Below are 14,992 nucleotides of genomic sequence, written 5' to 3' on the forward strand. Positions count from 1 at the left end.
GCTTTTATCTCCACCATTGTAAACTGTCTGGGAAGGCTACCTGGACCGGGCACAGCTCTTTTCCTTTTTCCTTTTGTTTTGCCCAGTTAGACTCAAGTTTTGATTAGGAAGTTGTGGCTCATGAACCCACTGTTTTCTCCAGCTGGTCCCTTGCTCTGCACCTAGCAGGGCCTCCTTTTACAGTGTTTTGCCTGTAAACCAGGGGCATCAGTGGGATCAGTATCAGGACTGGCCAGCTCTTCCTGTGCGAACACAATGCAGCAGGAAGTTCACTAATAGCCAATCTGCTGCTGGTCTAACATGGCAGTGGCCGCATACCATCACAGTGATGAACGGTCTAGGGATGTCAGAGGGTTTGTTGATTCACATCATTTGCACTAACTGTCCAACAAAGTTCAGTCAGGTCATCTGGATGGCTTAGTTTTTTTGTTGACGTTTCGTCCTTCATCCAAAGGACTTCATCAGTCCGAGGAGCCACAAACAAACTCAGTCCCACAAGCAGCACACTCACATAGTGGGCCAACCAGTTTGCTGGTGATAAGATGGTTTCTGAGGCAGCCATAGCCAAAGTGGTTCAAAACATCAAAGTTCATGCTCAGTAATCCAGGTAAAAAGTCCAACAAAGTTCAGTCAGGTCATCTGGATGTTTCTTTTTTGTTTTGTTGTTGTTGAGACGTTTCGTCCTTCATCCAAAGGACTTCACCAGTCCAAGGAGCCACAACAAACTCAGTTTGTTTGGATGAAGGACGAAACGTCTCAACAAAAAAGAAACCTTCCAGATGACTTGACTGAACTTTGTTGGATTTTCTACCTGGATTACGGAGCATGAACTTTGATACACTATCATTTTATGGGATATTCTGTGTTGCCAATCAATCCTCACGTCATCCGATCAGCATCCTGTTTTGTGATCAAGTTCAGCTTTGAGCATTAAAGTCTGGTTGCCCTTAGATTACTTGCAGAGGATTGGGAAAAGGTAACCCTGCCAATAGGCAGTCAGTAAATCCCTTTGCAGACAGATTTGCTCCTGAATGGTTTGTATTTTCGGTCTTTCCCTCTGTGCTTTATGGTAGTTATCCAACTCTGCATCAAGTAAGGACTTTTTTGAAGGAGCACTTTGATGGAAGTCATTGACTACAATTCCGGCTAACAGAATACGGGTTCTTTGAGTTCTGGATTCTGGGAGTTTGAAGGGTGCCGGCCTTCTCCCTTTCCTTCTTGTTGCAGATTTAATTGGCATTACAAGGATAGAGACCGTATTTGAGCCACATTATAAGTGTGCAAACAAAAAAGCCTAAATGAGCACGTAAAAATGACAAGAAAGGAACAGAAGAGTAGAAGGAAGCGGAGAGAGAGAAATTAAACACTATCTATTTTGGGCTTGAATCGTATTCTAAGGTCTGTTACCATTTTTAGTTTAAAATCCAGAAGTTGTGGCTAAACGGATTATTTTTTGCATCTTCACGAACAGTGACACTTCTATGCTCTTCTCGCCAGACGAACCTGAGGCTCTGTGCTGTGTTGCTTGCTGCTACGCAACATTAATGACAACAGTCATTTCCTTTTTCCCGGACTGTGCCTTTTTGTGTAGTTGCTTTTATTCTGAGGGTGTAAATTAAATAGAAAAGGCCTGAGGCTTTAGATGTCTTGTGCCTGGTCCTTTCTTAATTTCCACAGCTTTTTATAGTCATTGCTGCATTGACTTCGCTAAATAGGTCAGTGATTATCACTGGTCGGTTCAATATTGGGGCTGATGATAACCTATCAAACTGCAAACACATGAAGTCATCACATTTTGTTCAGATCACTTTGTAAATGTGGTGATGTTAATGTGTATTTTCTGACTTCTTGTGTTCGTAAGAGGCCTTAATTGGGTTCATAGTAAAGTTGTTTACTTTGCATACCACCTTGAGATTGCTTTCTGCAACTACCTCAGGGATACACAATGTTTTGATTAGTAAAACTTTGATACTTTGGCTTCAGATCTGAATCCTTTGAGTCAAATGAAATCTTGATGTGGTTCTATTTTGTCTGTTGACTGTGGCGACATCCATTGTGTTCACAAAACAAACAACGCAACTGTTGCGATGGTTTCTAAGGGGTGGTATGTCCCTACATTTGCTGGGTTGCATTTTGTGCATGCAAAAATTATGCAATGTTTCAAAGGTCAAAATCCAGAAAAAAGTGGATAATTTCGTCTAATGGACGATGCTGCTACACAACTTCCTGGAACACATTTTTGCAGTTGATGCTTTTCTCTTTGTTTTAGGTCCGCCATCGTAAAACATGTTTGCATAGCACAAAACTAGTAGCTAGTTTTGCATGCCAAAAAAAAAAGGGGCTCTGCAACTATATCAGTGACACAAATTTGCTCAATGCGATGACTAATCTCCACTAAATGGGCCTTTTTCTATGGAAGTCTTAAATACATCAGATAAGTAATGTGTTTTTGACCTTGAAAACCTCCGTAGCTGCTAAGATAAATTTATGAACCAGGTAAAGAGCATATCATGAGTTCTGAATTGGATTAAACGTCATTCTATGTTCTATTTCATTCATGTACATTAGAAAAAACATGGCTGCAGGACACCAACTCTGATTCATTGCGTTCTTGGTAGTGTTTGATGCTCTGCTGCAAACACGTTTCTCTCTGCACCAAAAACCTACTTGAACCTGCTCTGGACTTTGTACCACAGAGTATGACGCACATCTGATACGACGAGGAGAAACCTACAAGTATTATCTTTCGATGGCTTCATGACCCCAGCAAGACATCTTTCACTGCTCCTTGTTGTCTTACCATCACACCTGGAGCTATATGTGCTGAACCACAAACTGTTGTTAAGATAGCAGACATGCTGAGCTGGTGTTAAGCTAATGACAAGTTTGAGCGTTTTCTGTCCTAACCACATTGCTCTAACTCAGCACAAACCTCCAGACATGACCAAGCTGAAGCTTAAGGGCTGCTTACTTGCGTGATTAGAGATGGCTCGCATGCACTGTATGTCAGCTACCAAAGCTGCAGACATCACACAGCAAATAGCTGGTTGCAACGCACAGGCGCACAAACAGTTAAGGCTTAAACTTTTATTACAGAATATGAAAAAGGTCTGTTCAGGACAGCACCGTTTCTCTAATGACTTCAGTGGAAATAGTGCAAGGAAACCACAGTTTTCTCTTTCATCCGTTCCATATCTCTGGTAAATGTGTGTAAATCTGTATCTGCTGGCTCGTAAGAACGTACCTGCCGCATGCTTTCAGTCGAGCAAAGCTGCACTTTATGCCCATACCTCTACGAGCTTTGCAGCTGAGGTTTCACTTGTGGCTTCAACTGATTCAAAGCGGCGCTGCGTGTAGGTGGTGTTGCGCTCCTTCGGGGACTTTTGCATTAGACGTGTTGACATTTGAGCGACTCCAAGTGTGTCAGCACCCTGGTCAGTGAGCCAGCGTTCGTCACGTTCGGCACATTGCCTACTGATTTCCACAGGTACTTGGCTCCAACCTGCAAGAAAATGAAAAAAAGGGAGATTAAAGCGGAAGGGAAGGGGAGCGTATTGAATGAATAAAAACACACAGAGGGGTGACAAATGGGAATGGAACATAGGCTAGAAAAAGGGACTGAGAGAAGAGATAAGCAGATGAGAGAAGATAAGACGAAGCGAGGAGAGGACATTAAAAATGTAATCAGAAAGGAAGAAAAAAGCAAGTGATGTATCAAACAGTGCGGCCTTTCACTGCTGCTTCCATTTGAGCGATTTAAAGTCAGTACAGTGTGTTCCTCACTGATCCAGGCCCGCTCTGTCACACTCAACCCCTCTGTCTCAGCTTCTTAAGCAGCCTACACACTCACACCACCCAGATGACCCCTACTACAGCCACTTGTTGAGTCACAACCTATGCAATCTTGTAATTTGGTCTTGATAAGATGAACATTACGTTCATTTAATGATTCTGCTCCAACACAGGCCCTGCAGGTCTGTAGCTAAACATAAACCCTTTTGGCTGATGGAGGGGACTGCGGTGTCCGCTTGGCTCGCAGACTTGCGGCTTCGCATTCCATGCCTTTTTCTCCGCTTACCAACCGCCATGTTTCCTCCAAGACAGGAAGTTCACTCCGTTTCCTGTCACAGTCCTCTTTCATGTGGTCACTTCCTTGTGTTTTGCCAGCACCGCTCTGTTCTGTTGACTCAGAGAACAGAGGTGGTGGTGGTCGTCACGTTGGGCTGAGGAACAACGGAGAGAGGTCTTCCCATGACATAGCTGCGGCTGCATAACTTGACATCAGTAAAACAGTAATGCCAGCTCTGCCGGCTTATTGTGGCCACATATCTGTGCCGTTTAGAGGAAGTGTTATTTTAATAAAGGCTGCAGTATTTTATGCTAACAATTATTCTATTCAATAAAACGGTTAGTTGAAGCTTTGGCCTTTTTAACTTTAATTCATTCACCCATTCCATAAAGCTGTGACTGCTGATTCAGCATATTGTTTTCCTGTTTCATATTCTTCTGCTTGTTTTTACAGTCTAACCACTTCTGCATACTTTATGCTAGTTTACCCATTCATGAATCAAAATATCCAGCTCATTTAGGGGAAGACTAAGCCTTTGATGTTTGTAGATTTTATACTTTCTGACATTTTTAACCTTAGATACAAATGTTTCCCATTGAAACGCATCAAGAGCTTAACTCCTTCAAAAACATTGTTTTCTTTGAAATTCACTTCTTTTGCTACATGGACTTTTTGTCATCGTTTTGCTACTTTTAGGAAGCTTTTTGCTGCTCATAGCTATTTTTAGCTTTGAACTAGTCTTTGTTGCTTTTACTTGACTTTTGCTACTTTTAGTTTCTAGCTAGCCTTTTGCAACTTTCACTTTTAGCTTAAGTTTTGCCTCTTTTAGCTTTAACAAATCAGATTCAGCTTCTTCAGCAAATCCATTCAGCTTTCAGCACTCGCACTGCATTTATTTCTAGCTTTTTCATTATTATTATTATTATGTTCTGTTGGAAGACAAAAGAACTCCCATCACTTATTTATTACACAAGATATGGACGTCCTCCAGTGACTACAATCAAAGTTCACTTCTGTGAAATTGCGGGTGTTGTAACCTTGCAGAGGAATGTTGATTGTGATGGCTGCCTGGCTGGGAATCCTGCATTTACTGTTTCCTAAAAGATACTAGCAAGTTGGCTGAGATTACAATTGAACTTTACACACAGTGATTAGCTGGAATGTTTGGATTCCTGTGTATTGAAGCCAGAGATAAATCTGTGTCGCTCAGTGTCTCCGGTTCCAACGGAATTTACTGCACACAGAAATCGACGTCGTATTTACGTGTGTTGATAGACGCGTCCTACAATTATCAGCACAAAAGGGATTTAAATTTAATAAAGTGACTTGTGCGTGTTTTAAAAGCACCGTTGCTGGCTGCAGTTGAGCGAGCTGCTGTTTGTCGTACTGCCATTCCGCTGAAAGCACGAGCTGGCGCTCCCTCACACACACAGCGGGAGACGAGGCTTTTCCACTGGCCACACCAGACACCCCACTCTCTCCACAGGGCACACAGAATTCAGCAAGTTTTGGTATTTCCCATCAGAGTGTCTCACATCTGCTCCCTCTCTCTCACATCAGTACTTCTGAGCTGCCTTTTAAAATGTTCTAGATCATCGCACCCTGCGTTTTAACTGTCACACGAGCCAAAATCCTCTGAGAGTCGAGCTGCGAGATTTTCCTTCCTGCCATCGGGATGACGGAGGGGCCATGTCAGGACAACCCGGCGTCTGCGAGCTCATCCCTTACTGCAGCGCAGCTGAAACCCGCCGCGCTCTTTAGCAGTCATGGGAAAGAGCAGCTCATGACAAGACATTACTCTTGGCCTTTTGTCACAGTTACTGATGTGCAGCAGTGGGCAATAGAGGGTGAGGTGTGGGTGTGTGTGTGTGGGGTGGGGGGCATTTGCTTGGCTAATTAAGGAAGGCCTGTCACACACTTTAAATCATGCAAACTAGCCCAAGACTGAGGCAGTTGAATCATTTGATTCATTCATTTGTAAAGGAACCAGTGTTCGAACAGACTCATGCGCCTCATAGGCTGAGAGGAAAAGAATGAGATGGAGAGAAGGGAAAGCAGGAGAGGGTATACAGACAAAGGAATGAGGTCGTTTTTTGTTAAATGGTGACATTTTGCATGAACTGTCCAACAAAGTTCAGTCAGGTCATCTGGACGGTTTCTTTTTTTTGTTTTGTTTGTTTGTTTGTTGTTGAAACATTTCATGCTTCATCCACAGGAGTTAATGTTAACTTACTTTTTCTGTATGATATATGGATGTTTCCGTTCAGTGCCCTGAGACGACATCTGTTGTGACCTGGCGCTTTATAAATAAACTGAATTGACTTGAATTGAATTGACTTCATCAGTCCGAGGAGCCACAACAAACGTAGTCGCACAAGCAGCACACTCCCTGTTGGATATTTATCAATAGAGATGCACAATATTGGATTTTTGGCCGATACCGATATTTTATATACTTTCCTTTGTCAGAACATATTCCTCTTATTTAGGCTTATTTGCTACAAAAAATGTGTAACAGCTGTAAAAGCTGGTGACATATTCATTAACAGCCATATGATATAGCACTTTAACTTATATTAAATGAAAAGTGTTAAATATTATTTATTAGCATTAGTCACCTGTGATGCTGTCTCACATGTGGAGGCTTGTTCCAGGTTCCTGTGCATGAAGGACAGACTTTTTAAGTTCAAAGTTTTTGTCTATCCATTGTGCCGTAAAATTAATCATGCTAACGGGGCTAACACGACGTACAAATGTCTGTGGTAAAACTCACCCAGCGTGCTATCGGCTATTAGCTTCTCAATGACGGCTTGTAACTCGGGTAAGGCTACGTTGGAAAAATATCTCCGACTGGGGACGATGTAGCGAGGCTCAACGTAGTCCATAAATCTTCAGAATCCGACATCCTCAACGGAAAAAGAAAACTCCCACATCGCCGACATTTTGAATCTTCCTCTCCGCCCTGAGATCAGGTAGTTGCGTGTGACGTCATCACGTTGTGCTGCCGCTGCAGGCCTCCTCGTCACTGGGGTGTCATACAAAAACAGCGTCTTTTATATCGGTGAGTCATTTTGATGGAATGACCGATGTCCGATATTGAACTTTACCGCTAATGTCGGCCGATACCATGCCGATAATATTGTGCATCCCTATTTATCAATTAATTACCCTTTCATCATCTAATTGATCAAATAAGCCACTGAGGATACGAGAAGATTTTTTAACCCAGTTTACTCCTTGCAAGGGGGTCAGAGTGAACACCAGGCTTACACAGATGTTACATGAAGCTCCCGTCGTAAGGTCTGCCCACAGACGGTATAAAGAAACATCTGTTTAATGCTTTATCAAAGAGAGAGGTCAAGGCAGCCTCTGCTGTCCAGCTTACAGATTTGAAGGTGTCAGAAGTTATCAGTTATCAGGCTCCTCTCTGAGTCGGCAAAAAGACTTGACTTCACACACATGATCTATATTAATTTAACATTAGTAAGTGAAAACATCCATGACCTTTACATAAATTCCCCTAACACTCACATAGTGGGCCAACCAGTTTGCTGGTGATAAGATGGTTTCTGGAGTCCGCCCTCTTCCCCCGTCGACTCCTCTGAGGCAGCCATGTCCAAAGTGGTTCAAAACATCAAAGTTCATGCTCAATAATCCAGGTAGAAAATCCAATAAAGTTCAGTCAGGTCCTCTGGACACTTTCTTTAAAAACAAAACAAAAAAAACTTTTCGTCCTTCATCCAAAGGACTTCTTCAGTCCTACTTCAGTTTGCTTGAAGTAATTTTTGATCGTAAAGACTGAAAGATGTGAAGATCTAACAGATGGAGGTGATATGAAGGTGTTTCTCAGTTGCATCATGGAAAAGTCACGACACAGAGTTTCAATAATCCTGTCCTCTTGACTTTTGACATTTTCAGTTTCTTGCAAATATCTCAACTGCAGGGTGGCTCAGCTCTGGATGGAAAGAAAACCCTTTAATCTTTCCCGTTCTCTCTTTTATATCATAAGAAAACTAATAACTCTGTTGGCTTCTGGATGGTTTGGCACGAGTTTAAAACAACAGTTTTCAGGTTTAGAACAATCTTAACAAGTATTTTTAGGTTTCTCATCAAGATATTTATTAATTGCTTTTAAAATTCATCCATAATTGGGCTGTGAGTTGAAGGAGGGACAAATCTCAGAGTTCAAAAGGGGAGAGGACGGTTGCGGTGAGGAGAAGCAGAGGTGAAGGCAGCTCCGAGGCTGCCGACTGCGAACCAGATGTGAAGCAGTGACTCACAGCGGGCAAAAGGCTCGATGATGCTGGCCTCCATGCACGCTAAGCTCTGCGTGTTATTGTGTGTGTGTCGGGAGTTTCAGCCTTTCCTCCAAAACAACAAGCTTTACGCAGGCTCAGTAACGTCTGGGTAAGGCGCATGGTTTCATTTGGCCTCAGAATGAAGCAGAGGCAGAGTAGAAACCCATCTCCGACGCTGGTGTGTAGTTTTGAAAACTATAGCTGGCAAACAAGCGAGGTCTTAAATGTTTTTCTAACCCGAGTATGAGAGTGCAGCAGGAGAGAATTGATGTCTCACTTTCTGCAGTTTGCTCAGCAGACATTTGCCCGATATTCTGGCTCTTCTGTTTGCCCTGTTTTTATAATGCTTCACTAGCTTCCTGCTCAAAAATTAGTTTTTCCACCGGTGGTGTCACTAAGCAACGTCAGAGCTTAGCATTAATGTGTCTGCAAGGAAGAAAGATTAGTCTGTTTCCTCCCTTTGATTTTGTGCTAGTTCGGACGAGACACATTGTCAGGTGGAATGTGACTGTTGGTTTAGTGGCGTTTTACAAAAGGCCTGTGTGTTTTTGTCAGGGAAAGCCCACATGTACAGTGTATTTGTCCAGGATGTGTTGCTCATGGGGTAAACTCCCTGACATCTATAGAGTGTGCGCTTGTGCACGTGTTTTTTTGGAAAGCAAACAGCATGAGATTGTTGAGTGACCTTAAAAACCTCCCCGTTCTCCTCAGAAGTCAATTGTTGAGGCGAGCGTGTTTTCAAAGGCTGCCACCTGTACGGATGGATTTGCACTCGTACGATAAATCACATCTGAGGTGTTTTGGGAAAAGGGCAAATCTCCCTGTTTGTCTGTGCTCCCCGCACCTATTATTTATTTATTTTCCATCTTTCTCCCTCCCCTTTAGAACTCCATTAGACACAACCTGTCGCTGCACAGCCGCTTCATCCGCGTCCAGAATGAGGGGACGGGAAAGAGCTCGTGGTGGATGCTGAACCCAGAGGGCGGGAAGAGTGGAAAGTCCCCGCGACGCAGGGCTGCCTCAATGGACAACAACAGCAAACTGACAAAGAGCAGAGGAAGAGCAGCAAAGAAAAAGGTAAATCGGCTGAAGATTCATCCATTTAGGCTCAGAAATGACTCACTGAAATATATACATCTAAATAGTTATGGTTGTTTTTTAGTTCTATACGACCATGTTCTTAAAGGGTGTGTTGACACACTGTGTGTGAACCTATGTGCATTTTGTTTCAGGTTACACTGCGGGGACCAATTTTGCACACAAATCCTACATTGTGGGGAACAGCTGCTCCTTATGGGGACCAAAGCCTGGTCCCCATAAGGATAAGTCTCGTTTGGGGGGGGGGGGGGGGGGGTTGGGTTGGGGGGAAAGAGGGGGGGGGGGGGGGGGGTTAGGCATGTACTAATAATGTTTGGGTTTAGGGTAAGGTCAGGGTCAGGCTATAAAAATGAATGGAAGTCAATGCAAAGTCCCCACAAGACAGAAATGCAAGAATGTGCATGTGTGTGTACTATTAAGCCATATACCGTATTTTCTGGCCTATAAGTCGCATCAGTCCAAAAATGTCTAATAATGTGGAAAAATCCATAAATACGTCGCTTCGCCGTATAAGTCACACTTATTATACGTCACCACTGACAGCCCGGAAATGTGGACCGGTGTTGTGCCAAAAATCGATTGGCTGCCAAATGGCGGCTGCGGGAGCGTGCACAGGAGGATTTTAATAAGAATTTAACAAGATTAACACTTAAAAACAATTATTTGTTCGCTCAAAATTATAGTAAAGGTGTGTCTCCGTCTAACTTCTCCTTAATAAATGCACTTTGACGGTCAAATCAGCTGGATATCAAAAGCCGTTATGCACAAGCAGGAGCGCGCAGAGGGACGAGTCGCTGTGTATTTCTTCGCAATTTAACAAGATAACCACCTAAAAACAATTGTTTGTTTGCTCGACTTTATAGTAAATGTGCGTCTCAGTTGAACTTTTGCTTAATAAATGCACTTTAATGGTCAAATCAGCTGCATTTCGCCGGTACGGCGCAGCAAAATGAAGCTGATTTGACGGTCGCTCCAGGCGAGCTGGATGAAGGTGGCAGTCTTTGGCAAGCTGACTGTGTCATTAATAGCCACTTTTATCTATTACATTACACAACAACATGCCATACTGCTCGAGTGCCATCTAGCAGCTGAAAGTGGTAGTGTTCAATAAATGTCAGAATTAATGAAAACGGTCATATCTCAGCCAAAATTGTTTATAAATATGGGAAAAATCCCTAAATAAGTCGCTTCAGCGTATAAATCGCAGGACATGCAAATTAGGCAAAAAAGCGCAACTTAAAGGCCGGAAAATAAGGTGATGGCTTGAAGCTTTTACTCTTAAATTTTTGAAGATATTTGCTTAAAAGCCTGACAAACATGGACAAAAATGGAGCTGAACTTAAAAATTGCAAGCATGAACAACTATTATGATGAACTTGATGTTGTTATGTCTCGTAATAAAGTGCGCCGTCTTTGGAAAATGTTTTATTGCCAGTAGAATGAGTGTCTCTCTGTCCTCCCCACAGTTGTCTCTGCAGGGTGGCCCTGACGGAGGTGCAGACAGCCCAGGCTCCTACTCCAAGTGGCCTGGCAGCCCCAACTCCCACAGCAACGATGATTACGACGCCTGGAGCAGCTTCAGGCCTCGGACCAGCTCCAACGCCAGCACTTTAAGCGGCCGCCTTTCACCCTTCGTGCCTGAGGACGACCTGGGGGAAGCTGAAGTGCACATGGGGTACTCAGGAGCTCCAGGGTCCAAAATGACGGCCACGCTGCCCAGCCTCACAGAAATGACGGGAACTCTGGGACGCAGCTCCGAGAACGTCATGGAGAACCTTCTGGACAACCTGAACTTGCTCTCACCCAACAGCTCTCAGGTCGGAGGAGGTGCGACGACCCCTGGCTCCTCCCAGTCCTCCCCCTCACCAATGATGCAGCCAAGCCCTGGGTACCCAGCCTACAGCTCCCCCAGCATGGGCTCGCAGTCACAGCAGGACTACCACAAGTGCGTTTACGGCCAGGCTGGAATGAACGCCCTGCCGTCCATGCCACTGCAGACTCTGCCAGAGAGTAAGCCCAGCTTTGGGCCCAGTATGGGTCAGTACAACTGCCCTGCAGGGCTTCTGAAGGAGCTGCTGACGTCTGACAACGACCAGCACGGAGAACTCATGCCGTCGGTGGACACAGTGGTGTCTCAGCCCAGCGGGGGCTGCATGCTGCCGTCATACAGCAGCAGCCAGCATGCAGCCAAACTCATGGCGACGGGAGGGAACAGTCACCCACACGGTCTTTCTCACCCCCACCTCCACAACGTGCACAGCCAAGCCTCGGCCATCTCACCAGCTATGAATGGGCGGCTGCTCATGTCTCTGAGCTACAGCGGGGGCAACGCACGTTTGCCTACAGCCAAAGGCCCCATGCACATGCCTTACGGCCTTCCCGGCCACCTCAGCGGGGGAGGCATGCCTGGCAGCTTCTGCCCTCTTAACACAAACGGATACGGCCGAGCAGGCATGTCAGCCCCCCCGCACGCAGAGAAACTTCCCAGTGACCTGGACGACATGTCCATCGAGAAGTTTGAGTTCGACATGGAGACGGTCCTCCACGACACTCTCATGGACGGGGACTCGCTGGACTTCAACTTCGAGCCAGTCGTGACCCAACAAAGCTTCTCGCATGGGGTGAAGACCACCACGCACAGCTGGGTTTCTGGGTAGAAGGTTTAAAACAAACAAGCGTTTTATTCAGCTAACTTGATGTTTGCTGTTGGGTAAAACAAACAAAACTAAATCCATTTGAATTGATTTGAGATTAAGAGTCCGCATCCCGTCTGCGACATTCCGGTTCCAAAAATACTTTTCAGACAAAATCACTTCAGCAGGTTGGTCGTGACCCGCTGCAGACACATTTGGTTTAGAGTCCCTCAAGATGAAATCAGGGTTAGTTGTCAAGTGCCAAACATTTTGCCTTAACAAAGAGCCAAGCTGACACATATTCCTGGTTTACAGACAGCGTACTGTAGATGAAGTCCATAATATCTGCTAGTGACACTGCCAGATATGTCTTATCATCAGCATCAGCACAATCTGTAGAGATCTAACAAAGTTAAGTCAGGTCCTCTGGACGGATTAAAAACAATTAACTTGTTGAAACGTTTCGTCTTTAATCTGAGGAGCTGCAGTAACCTCAGTTTTATAAAAGCACCTTCTCGTAGTGGATCAACCAGTTTATTGTTGACATCCAGAACTAGCTGTTCACATGATCAAGGAGGACCATCAACCTAATGACTGATCGTTAGTGCTCTGATGGCCGCTTGCTATTCACAGAGGGCTGAGTGATGCTAGCAATAACAGCATTGTAAAGGCTTCCACATACTCGGGTGTACTGTGTGTACTCTGTGAGCTGCGTGGACACCATCCGCAGACAATTGAAGTTTCGTACTCGAGTGTACACCCTGACGGGCTGCAGCCCAGCTCCGCAGGCAAGGGACGTTTACTTTCGGGACAAATTGAGGTCGCCGATTGGTTATTTGCTGACACACCTACTGGATTGATTGACAGGTCACAAAAAAAAAAGAGCTGGCAGCCCAGGATCAGTGTTCTGTGTTTATATGTTGTTAATAAAAAGTTCTAAAAAACAAAACAGGGAGCGCTGGCCCTGTAGCCCACCGGGAAATCTCCAGACCCTCCCGCAGCCACGCCGGGCCTGATTTTAATTCTCTCGTGACAAATTCCTTCAATTCTCACAATTCCAGTCATGGCGTCAACAGACGAGGAGGAAGAGATCACTTGCCTCTTGGCAAAAAAACAAAAGAAAAGGCCATTAAACCAGATCAGGGATGAAGTGTCGCATACAAAACAGTCCGTCGTCGGGCAGTTTATTGTGCGACAGAGTACGCGTACGTAGTCGTAAAAATTGATCTTTGCGCAGACGTGGCTTGCGGACGTCTGCTTCGAGTCTGCGTTGAGTCCACCTCGAGTCCGCGCGGACCTCTTCGGAGTGAAGTACGCCCGAGTATGTGGCGGTCTTAAGAAGGTGACAATCGGACACGGACGCCTCCGCGCCGCTTATTGATGGACGGTTTCTCTTCACAAAGATGGCTTCCTTCACTCCTCGCTCAAACCAGCGTTCCTCTGTAGGAACAGAGCACTAACGATCAGTCGTTAGGCAGATGGTCCTCCTGACCAAGTCTTTTGGATTAAAGACGAAACGTTTCAACAAGTTTTTTTTTTTTTTATCTGTCCAGAGGACCAGATTTAACTTTGTTAGATTATTCTACCTGGATTATTGAGCATGAATCAGGATAATCTGTAGAGATGCACAAACCCACACAGACCATGGAGGTAATTCGTCTCATTAAATTTTGGACTGAAAATATTAAAAACCTCTCAAATAATTCTTAAGTGAGGTTACAGTAAAACATGCTTGTAGCCTGAGTGTACATAATGTAATCATACAGTTTGTAAAATACTTTTTTTGTTGTTGTTCATTTTTTTACGTTTGTAAATAGGGTTTACACAAAAGAGAAAAAAAAAAATTCAAACCAGCAGAAATGAGCTCACAGAGAAAACTGGATCCAATTCTTTTAAACACGTTGAACAGGTCAGTCGGGCTGTAAAATGATTTTTTTTTGTTCATACATTACAAATGTACAATAAAACAATGTAGTAAACATTTACTAGATTTAGTATATATTTGAAATCTAAGTTATTTGAGGTTAATGTAGATCTGCGCTGGTGCATAAGCTGCACTCAGACATCAGAGCCGTTCTCACTCTGAACCTTAAATACCACAGGGGCCTGTTTATTGTGCCTAACCGAGTACATTTTACTGCAGGTGAAGCGAGTTTGATATTGTAAATGTCTACGGTTCAGAAGATACTCAATCCAGCAATCTTGAAGAAGAAAACGGTTTATTTTCAATTTCATGCTTTAACGTTTCTCAGTCAAGAAAATAAAAAATGTACAACGTCATTGTTGAGGTTTACTGAACACGTTTTGTGATTGTTACAAACGGCGAGACCCTTTCAGATTCAAAAATATTCTCAGCGCACCTGTTGTAACCAGCCTGTTCAGTTCTAGAGCTTTTTGTATTTCGTTGCATGTCTTAAAAGTTCGTGACTGATTAAGATTAGTGCAGAAAAGTGGGATTCCTTTTTCATCTAAAAGAGCCCTCTGACGACTGAACAGCCTTACTGGTTTTACTCTGCCCCTCCTACCTCTGCATGTCGCCGTCTTTTCAAACGTTTGATATGATGCTAACACGTGTCTAGATTAGCCTTTTGAATAACAAGTTTACTATGATGTAGTTCCCCCCCGCAGAGTGCTACTAAGTGTTATATGGTCTTAGCTTGTACATTTGCAGCTGTTTTCCCACTTATCGTTGTTCTAACAAACATTTCAGCCTCTAAATAAGTTTTGTAGGGTCAAAAATGTGAAGACGTGTTTGAAACGGTTACTTTGTTCCAATGAAGTCGACTCAACCGATGGCTGAAAGACCAAGGGGCTTAGAAATCAACAAAAACTGATAAGAATTTATTAATATTCACATTTAATGTATGATTTCTCTTGAGGCCACGTGTATCAGT

The 14,992-nt window shown here is 44.0% G+C and overlaps 1 protein-coding gene across 1 annotated transcript in view; it reads left to right on the forward strand.

Moving 5' to 3' along the window:
- foxo1a (forkhead box O1 a) overlaps positions 1 to 12,133 on the forward strand; it is a 38,067-nt gene extending 25,934 nt beyond the window's left edge. Inside the window, exons 2-3 of the mRNA XM_037677886.1 lie at positions 9,253 to 9,444; positions 10,932 to 12,133. Coding sequence (XP_037533814.1) covers positions 9,253 to 9,444; positions 10,932 to 12,122 — 1,383 coding nt within the window. The 3' untranslated portion in view covers positions 12,123 to 12,133. The remainder of the gene's footprint in view (positions 1 to 9,252; positions 9,445 to 10,931) is intronic.
- The last annotated feature ends 2,859 nt before the right edge of the window (positions 12,134 to 14,992 follow it).

This window comes from Nematolebias whitei, chromosome 6, assembly GCF_014905685.2.
Source record: "Nematolebias whitei isolate Nwh7 chromosome 6, NemWhi1, whole genome shotgun sequence".
In the NCBI taxonomy this organism is placed as follows: domain Eukaryota; kingdom Metazoa; phylum Chordata; class Actinopteri; order Cyprinodontiformes; family Rivulidae; genus Nematolebias; species Nematolebias whitei.